At 53.6% G+C, this 9,652-nt stretch overlaps 1 protein-coding gene across 3 annotated transcripts in view; it reads right to left on the minus strand.

The window, feature by feature from the left end:
• Positions 1-5,703, minus strand: part of Cyp46a1 (cytochrome P450 family 46 subfamily A member 1) — a 39,114-nt gene extending 33,411 nt beyond the window's left edge. For all 3 annotated transcript variants that reach the window (XM_077109115.1, XM_077109116.1, XM_077109117.1), the window contains exon 1: positions 5,557-5,703. In XM_077109115.1, coding sequence (XP_076965230.1) covers positions 5,557-5,675 — 119 coding nt within the window. In that variant the 5' untranslated portion in view covers positions 5,676-5,703. The remainder of the gene's footprint in view (positions 1-5,556) is intronic.
• Positions 5,704-9,652: the final 3,949 nt, after the last annotated feature.

Below are 9,652 nucleotides of genomic sequence, written 5' to 3' on the forward strand. Positions count from 1 at the left end.
GGCCAGTTTATCTAAGTCTGCAGGGGAGGCACTGGAGCATAGCAAGCCTGTTGGGTGTGACCTTGAAGCACATTTCAGGATGCCCGTGACTTCTTGCCTCTTACATGATTTTATTCCAATCATGCTCACTGCAGCATCCCAAATGGGTGACGATGAAACTGCAGTTGGAGTTTTCTGGGTCATGGAGCTCAGATTCTCCCAGGGAGAGATGGAGAGAAGATTAAAAAGAGGAAGTAAATAAACATGATGCCAGAGAGTGATGGGAAAAAAACAGGATACATATTGGGACAAGAGTGCTGGGGAGAGGGGCAGGAATGGCCATTTATACAGGCAGGAACATCTCTCCAAGAAGGTGGCCTGTGATTTGACACCTGCAAGTAGTAAAGGATTTGGCCACACAGGTATTTAAGGAAATAGCATTCCAGGCAACAGGAGCTGGTGCAAAGGCCCTGGGGTACGCATGTGCTTGATAGCGAGAAACCCCCTGTAGCCAGGGCAGAGTACTTAAGAGGCAGCTGGTACAAGGTGGGGTCACCAAAGTTGTTCAGTGGACATAGGGTGCCATAGGCCGTTGATCAAACTTTGCTTTGAAATCAGACACATGGGACCACTGTAGGCTTCAAGCAGTGGAGGGATCTGATTTGGACTTAGGTAGATTCTTTCTGCTGCTGTGCTGAGAGTAACTGGAGTGGGACAGGGGACTGGAGTGAAAGCAAGGGCACCAGTGAGGGGCTAGGAGAGGCGATGAGGCCAGACCAGGGTAGGGCAGTGGCGGTGATAAGAAGTCAGATTTCTGACTGTCCTCAAAGGCACAGCCAACAGCGCACACTGACCACACGGATGTGGTGGTAAGGCATGGGAGGTACCAAGGGTGCCCTGGGCTGTGGCCTTGGAAGCTGGGAGAATGGGTGGAGCTGCTGTTCACTAAGATGAGAAGGACTGAGCAGAGCTTGCCGGGCTGGCAGATGGCCTCCTGCCCACCCCATGATTCTGCCACCAGGACCCCTCTGGCTCTGCTGCAGAGAGGAATGGGTCACAAGTTCCAGGAAGGAAACACACCGTGGAGAAGCCCCCACCACCAGCCCGGCTCCCTCCACCTCTGCCGGGTGGCTCTGGCATGTTCTCTGTCCAGGACACTGAAGGACCAGGCAGTATGAGGACGGGGAGCTGACCACTGGGTACCCTAGGGTTCTGGAGCAAAGCTCATTCAGTGGAGAGGCAGGAGCCAAAGTTCCGAGTTCAGAGGCAGAGTTGAGGAGCTGCAGGGAGCGAGAGGGTGAAGGGCAGGGTCTTCCAAGCCAGGGATTGGACAGCAGGTAATATCAAATGGTGTGGTGCAGAAGAGAGGACCAACTGATGGCCAGGGTGGGGGGCAGAGGATGGCTGGGGCAGGGTGGCTGAGCAGAGGGGCAGGCTGGCCTGGGCCAGGACACCGACATGCATCTGCAAGAACAGATGGAAGACACAGGGTGGGCAGCGAGGCGCAGGCCCCCTGGAAAGGAGTTCTCTGCACTCATTCTGTGGGCTCAGGGAAGTAGGAGGCGAGAATAAAAGCCGAGTGTGTGGGTGGAGGGGGAGGTGACGGAAGTCAAGAGAAGGCAAGAGAGCAGACTGGAGAGTGGGCGGAAAAATGCTCTGGGGCAGGAAGTACTCGGTGACCCTGGCAAAGGAGGCCCATTCCAGGTGAGTAGCCCTGCACCGACACCACTCAGCTTACAGAAGGATGAACAGACAGGCTGTATTTTCAGAGTAATCTAACATTCTTACTGTCAATCCCAAAATCTATTCGTGTTGGGGGAATGGTCTCATTCTTGTAGGCCTGTGTGACTCCAGGGGGATCCCCAGCTGCTGGGGTCTACCACCACCTGGGAAGAAAGGCAAATGTCACCAAAAGGTGACAGAGGGCAGGGAGTTGGGTAGGATCCCCATGGCCAGTCAAGAAAGGAAACTAAGAGCTATTCCTTCTGTTCCTGCAGGAGACGCTAGGAGAAGACAGCAGGAGGCCGGGTGTTGGAAATAGGCAGGTATGGCTGAGGGGATCGCACCACACTGGGGCTTTCAGCTCAGCACCCCCGACGGACAGAAGCCCACTTCCCACACCCCTGGTGATAGATTGGATATGGTAGGGCAGCCCAGAGAGAGGGGGCGGACAAAGAGTCCCCCTGTCTGGCACTGCCCAGCACATCCACTTTCCTATAACACTGTGATTGGCCAGGTGTGAATCCAAGGTTTGCTATGGTGACAGAAAGCCCTGGACAGGAACGAGAGGAGGGGCCCATGGTGAGACCACTTGGGGATGAAGGGAGCCTACTCCCTGGTTGAGCAGTGGGGACCCCACCAGGGGGGAGAGCTGGGTCAGTGCCTCACCTGGTGGGCCGGGACGGCGAGTGTTCAGATGGGCATCCAAAATCTACTGGCTGCACCACAGACAGAGCCCGGGGAGGGGCCTCGCCATGGCTGGGAATCACCCTGGGCAGCTGGGCAAGTCAACGGGAGGAGAGAACCAGCTCTGTCCGGAGTCGAAGTCAAAAAAATGTCCTCCAAAATAAATAAAAACCAGGAGAGACCATGCAGTGTCAAGTTGACACCACTGCACGCCACCAGACCCTTGGGGCTGATGAGAACTTAGAGAGCCGCAACAGAGAAATAAAGAAGCAACCCACATGGGTGTGAGACAGGCAGGGGGCTCTAAGTTTCTGTCTGTTAAATGAATCAGTGCAGAGGGAAATGGTAATAAGAGCACAGAGAAGGTCACGGGGAGGACATCCTGGAGAAGAGGGCCTCCTACAGAAGAAGGACAGAGGGTGGGCCAAGCCACAGCAGCTATAGAGGTTCCTTGCTACAAGCTGGCAAAGCCTTGGAATAACAAGGGACAAATGCCACTCCTGGAACCCTATTACACAGACCTCCTGTCAATTACGGCATTGCCAATCATGGTTCCAGGATCGAGGCTTTGAATGCCGGACTATCTAATTTGTGCTAGGAAAGTTTTCAGAACTTTCATCAAGCGGTTTTATATTTGACCACCAACCAAGTTGTAATCCAAAATCTTTATATATGCACTGTTCAGTTCACCTCCTTAATAAAGAGCCCGACAGTGATTATATTCAGCCTTCTTCTACTTTTCTGTCCCCTCACACACACTTGTAGGTCACAGGAAAACTCTTGGTGCAAGAGATGGGGATCATTCAACCGTAAAAAGAGAAGAAATATGCCCACATTCCACTACATGGATAAACCTCAAATACATTAAGTAAAAGAAGCCAGACTCAAAGGCCATATATTTATGATTCCATTCATATGAAATATCCAAAGTAGGTGAATCTGTAGAGACAGAAAGCAGATTAGTGCTGGGGCTGTATGGGGTGGGATATGAGGAGTAATAGCTAATAGGTAAAGGGTTTCTTCTTAAAAGGACAAAAATGTCCTGAAAGTAGTGGTGATGGTTTTATGACTCTGTTACTATATTAAAATCACTGAATTAGAAGCCATACAGTGGTGCATGTCTGAAATCCCAGCAACTCAGGAGGCAGAGATAGGAGGATCACGAGTTCAAAGCCAGCCTCAGCAATGGCGAGACACTAAGTAACTCAATAAGACCCTGACCTAAATAAAATACAAAATAGGGCTGGGGATGTAGCTCAGTGGTCCAGTGGTCCAGTGGCATTGGTCCAGTGGTCCAGTTCCCTGGAGTTCAATCCCCAGTACCCCCAAAAAATCACTGAATAATATACTTTAAAAGGGTAAATTTTATAGTATGCAGGTTATATCTTGATTTTAAAAAAATATGTAGAGATAGAAAGTTGACTTAATTTCTTCCTTCTTCAGATACAGAGATCCAACCAGGTATGTAATGTTTGAAGCCCTTGGGGTTATAAGACCCATCAGAACAAGCGCAAAAACACACATTCCCAGCTTTGGTTACTGAGTTGGAGAGTGCTAGTGCGCCTAACGGAACTGTAGATTTCCACCATTCAACCTTGAATCACTCTTTATTGTCTACTGTGCATGTGCCAGGTGCTGCTGTGCTGGGATGTCAGGACACAGCAGTGAATGAGACAGACACAGGCCCCAGGGGAGAGACAGACACTTAACATAAGGTTGCACAAATAATTTGCCAGTTACCATTATGCTGTTAAAAACTACATGATGGCTTAAGGGTTTATGAAACAAATACAATAAATCCAAGATCAGGCAGGAGGGATCTCTCTGAAGAGTTAGCTTCTAATCCAAGCATGGAGGGCTGGGGAAAGATCCACCTAGGTGAAGTAGAAAGCAGAACTGCTCATCAAGGGAAAGGAGGTACCAGGAAGACCCAAAAGTTGGAAAGGTCAGAGACAACAGAGAGCCAAGGGGAGAACAGTTGCCTCCCCATGTCACCAGCCAGAGATCATTCCTGAAACCACCAAACAGAAACTCAGGCTCCAGAGCCAGCACTTCTGACTTGGGCTGGAGATAGATACCTTCCAGAATGTTCATGCCCTGAGATTTTAAAAAGTGTGTCTAATACCATTATTTATTCATTCATTCAACAGATATTTATTGAGCAACTGCAACATACCAGGTGCTGGGTATACACAAGTGAACACAGAGCATCCCTACCCTCTTGGGGCTCACAGTCTAAACAGGGAGACAGACAATCAACAGGTGAACAGACAGTCAACAGGTGGAAAGGTGCCTTCAGGAGAGATGGCCTCATAAAGAGTTTGGGGCTGAGTGGTTTGACACAGAGTGGTTGGGGAAAACCTATCAGAGGTGACAGAGGAAGAAGCCCACCATGCCTAGGCTCCAGAAGGGAACAGGAAGATCTGGTGGGGTGAGAGCCAGCTTGGGATAGAGGGAGGGCAGCAGTGAGCAGCAAGACAGAAGAGAAGGGTGCAGAGCTGGCCGGGAGAACTCCTCAGGGGCCTTGCTGGCCATGCAGTGGACTTAGTTAGGAACTGGGTTTTTTTGGTTCTAAAGTGATGGAAAGCCCTAGGAGCAGGGAAATGACATAGCAACTCCAAAATTCAGCAACTCCAAAGTTCTGGTGAGGGGGTTGGTAAGTTGGGTGGGGACCAAGAATGGGACGAAAGTACTGAAATGATAAAGGGTATTTCCCAGGACAGAAACACAACACGAGGGAATGTAACCAAAGAGTGCACTTTGCTAGGTTAATCCTGTCCGAATCCCAAAGTTAAGAGCACCCACTTTGGAGTCAGGCTGACGTGGGCTTAAATCTAGGCTTATCAACTGTGTGACCTTGGGCAGGTGACTTCGCTTCTGCGCGCCTCAGCCTCCTGGTCTGAACGATGGGTTAACAATAGAACCTACCTGACAGGGTTGTCGCTGCTATCACGTTTGTGGGGCCCAGGCGAGCGGCGGGCGCCCAGCAGCTGCTGCGGCTGTGAGTAATTTGTTACTAAGAATAGTTAGCGCCTCTCTCACGGCCTGGGTCTCCAAGCGGGTCGCGCGCAAAGACCAGGCTGGACCCCCAGACCCGATGCTGGCAGGGACGCGGCCCCCGGCCCCCCAGTCGAGCGCCCCATCCAGGGCCCCGCCCCCACCCCCGCTCACCTGGGCCGCGGCGGCCCGGGGATGTGCTCATAGCGGCTGCGAGCGCGATGCACGAAGGTGCAGCAGAGGCCGAAGGCGAGCAGGACGGCGCTGCCGAGTAGCAGCAGCCCGGGGCTCATGGCTCCGGGCCAGGCCAGGCCAGGCCAGGCCGGGTGGGCGCCCGTGCCGAGGGGGCGGGAGGCCGCGAGCGACTCGGCTGTCAGAGCCGCGCGCCGCCTCGGCCCCAGGCCCGGCGCTCCCCAGCACCGCCCCCGGCCGCTCGGCTCCGCCCCCTCCGGCTCGGCCCCGCCCCGGGCGCGGGGTCCCCGCCAACCACGTCTCCAAGTTCGACTCCAGCGCTTGGGGCCCGCCCCCTCTACACCACGCCCCCGCTTAAGCTCCTCCCCGATCTTCACACAGCCCCGGCCCAGACCCTGCCCAGAACAGGAGGTCTCCACCAATCATAACTTCGCTTCTGGCTCGCATCCCCCAGACCCCGCCCTTCCCCGCCCTCTCAGGCTCAAGCTCCGCCCCGGCAGCAGCCCCGCCCCAAACGCGTTGTCCTTGGCAACCCTGATTTCTCAGCGCGTGCTACCCCGGCGGCCGAGTGAAGTCTAACGGGTTGGCTCCGCCCCCTTGGCGCCTCCAAATAGCGGCGTCTCTCCACGCGCGGTCCTAGGTCCGTTCCTTTCTTGCTCAAACCTTCTGGAAATCCATCGAAGCCATCAGATTCCGGCGTTACGCCGACGGTTCCCAAGCCTCTTCCTCCAACCCAGTCTCCCAAAGTTGGTCTACCCAAATGCCCCGCGGGCGCCTCTCCTCGCCGGCCTGTAGGTGCCCAGCGCCCGCGGTCCGCCAGCAGGCTCCAGCGGGTGACGAGGACCCCGTGGGACACAGGGAGGCCTGAGTCTGCGGATGAAGCACGCTGCGGGACTCGAAGCTGCTCTCTCCGAGTCCTGGCCCCGCCAAGTCTCCCAGACACAGGGTGCCCGAGCGTGTGGCCCCGGGTCCGGAGCACCTGGAGTTGGAGTGGGCATCATGTACCCTTGAGCCTCTCCCTGGGGAAAGCGAGGAGTGTGACCCAGGTGGCCAAAGGCGTCTCCTACTCATCCGGGTTTGTCCAAAGAGGCCAACTCTGGGCTTTTAAGTTCACTGTGCCTATCCCAATGGTCACCCAAAGTGTCAGCAGTGGACTGCAAGGGCCAGGTGTGCCTACTCCTAGCGCAGCTAAAGATCTTCTGGGGCTAGAGTGGGAGCGCCAGAAGAGTTCGGACGCTGCGTGACTTCTGGAAAGAGGCCATACACTTGCCCTAGTCTTGGGACAGTCCTGGAGAGGTTGGGGATTGGAAAACAGTGACCTCTGTGCCCACCTTTCCAGGTATAGCCAGGGATAGTAACCCTTATGGTCTGCGGGATGATGGAGAAGGCCAAGCTTTCTGACGCGTGCCTTGCACGGAAGAGACAAGATTTCCGCTCCCGAGGACACGGCCGCCTAGGCTGGTCCGGCTGCCAGGAGTCCATCCCATCGCAGGGACTTGGACCATCAAGCTGGGGACGGTGACTTGCCACCGCGCCCCCGCGTGGCGGCCAGAAGCAGACGTAGGAGTGCACCGAAGACCTCAGGCTCTTGGGACTGCCAGGAGAAAGGCAGTGAGGTCAGCCAATCCCCACCTTGTGGGCTGTGAGAGCTCCAAGATCTGGGAGCAATTTGGAAGCAGGGTGGAGTTGCAATCAGGAGGGATGTAGATTTGTGCTCTCAGGTGAGTGTGTGGTTAGCTAGAAAAAGAAAAGTGACAGGACACTTTTAAAACCAGAGTTCCTGGCACCATGCCCTGAGTTTACAAAAAGTTTCAGGCTATATGGCGACCACTCTGCATGCTTTGTTCCTCTGGAGCCTGCACAGTGGTTTTCTTGAGGACAGGCCCTGATCCTGAACAGCTCTGGGCACAGGCTAGGGCCCCATGAGAGGCAGGCATAGAGCAGCATCTGGGCACAACTGCCAGCTGAGCCCGTCCACCTAGGGCTGAGGGGTTGATGTTAATATTCTGTGGAACATCAGGCAATATCAGTGACCTCTGGTTCAGCCCAACCGTTGCTCACCCCTGCGCTTTTGTCCATAGAGAACCCCCTTCCTCCCACTATGTTGGACAACAGTCTCCCCTACCCAAGGCACCACATGTCACACTCTTCTTTGAGAAATCAGGTGGTGGAACATGGGCATGCACAGAGGCTCCAAGGCTGAAGGTCCTTTTCCTGGGCCGGCAGCACTGCCAGCTGCAGCAGAGGGTACTACCTGGAAGGGCCACCACCTGCCCCTTCACAGGGATGGTCTAGACCAATGTCATCCAGTATGGTAGCCTCTGTCCACATGTGGCTATTGAGCACTTGAACAGTGGCTAGTCCAAACTGGGATGGGATGTGTGGGTAAATTACACATCAGATTTCATAAATTGAATGCCCAGAGAGGTTGTTTTTAAAAAGTCATTGATATTTTTGCATTGATTACCTGTTAAAATACTATTTTGTATGTTGCTTAAATAAAATATATTATTATAACTAATTTCACCTAGTCTTCTTACTTTTTAATAGGGCTACTAGAAAATTTTTAATCGCCCATGTGGCTGACATCATACTTTATTGAACAGCACTAGCATGACTCTGATTCTCAAAGCCTGGCCCCTAGGCACAACCCAGGAACTTGGTGGAACTGCAAAGCTTCAGCCTCTCCCCAACCTGAGTCAAAACTGTGCTGGAACCCAGCCACCTGGGTCTTAAGCTGCCCTGCCGGGGATTCTCCTCAAGCCTGAAAACAAGCCACCAGTGTAGACCTGCCATAAAGGGAGTAGTTTCCCAGCAGGAACCTCTGGGGAGATGCAGCCAGGACGGTGGCTCTGAAGTGGCCGCCCTACTTGGGTGCCTCTCAGGCAGAGGGGCAGAAGCCAGGGAAGGAGGAGGACCAGGCCCTGGGAGAGCCAGCCTCCATTCAAAACTGCCTGGGAAGCCCTGGAGACTGGTTACATAACCACCCTGGGATGGAAAAGAGGGACTGTGATATTGGTGGTGGCTTGTGGGGCCACTGTTAAGATCAAATGAGCCGACACACTGGAGACATATGGCATGCAGTCAGTGCTCAGTAAAAGCTAGTTCTCAGCAGGGGAGGGGAAGCAAGCACAGACGCCCGACGACAAGACCTGGGTTCTCCACGTTATTCCAAAGGAGCTCATTTTCCTCCCACTTTGAGGATTTCTTCCCGTATCATTCCAGTGCTGGTCTCCAGTATGCCCATTCCCACTCTATCTTATACAGTTGGAAGCTGCCAGCATAGATACCACTAGATTGATCCAGAGCTTTCTGCCCAGGAAGCCGCCTGGAACATGCTGGGCACATTTGCAATGTTACCTCTTTTTTTTTTTTTTTAATACAGTAATCCTGCTGATAATCTCTGTTTTCCAGTGAGGTTCAGAGAGGTTAAGTGACTGCCCTAAAGTCACACAGGCCAGATTGGAACCTGGTCTCCAGAGTCCTTACCCTTCTAGTCAACCTCCAAACATCTGCAAGGTGTAAATGCACGGTACCTTGGGGAGCTGGATGGTTGTTGAAGTCATGGACAGAGGGCTTTTCCTACTGTCAGAAGAAAAGGGTGGCCACTCAGCGTCCTGGGGGCAGTTGGACACAACTGAACAAGGTACAAGCGATGCTTGGACAGTGGTCTGAAGTGCAGTTACGACAGGCTGATATGCTTTGGACCTGGTCCTGGATGCTGAGCCACATGGAAGCATTGGCCCTGAGGGTCCAAAACTAAGCGGTGTGCCTTTGGCATCAGCAGCTTCTCTAGGAGCCTAACCCAGGCTGCTGACAGGAGGCCAAACTGGGCTAGGGAGGTAAAGAGGGAAACTGGCAGGGCAAAGGGACCCGAGGGACTGCAAGGCAAGGAAGAAATGCCTGAGGTGCTGAAAGGCAGCTCTCCCCTCCCTCGACGTGAGTTCTCATCTGCACAACCACAGGGCAGTTGGGGGTGGGGGGGGACTTAATGCCTCAAGCAGCACAGCAGGATGGCCACAGCTGGGGCTCCAGGGTGGACTGCCTGGATTCGAATTTAAATAATGGCTGTGTGACA

This window comes from Callospermophilus lateralis, chromosome 3 (genome assembly GCF_048772815.1).
Source record: "Callospermophilus lateralis isolate mCalLat2 chromosome 3, mCalLat2.hap1, whole genome shotgun sequence".
In the NCBI taxonomy this organism is placed as follows: domain Eukaryota; kingdom Metazoa; phylum Chordata; class Mammalia; order Rodentia; family Sciuridae; genus Callospermophilus; species Callospermophilus lateralis.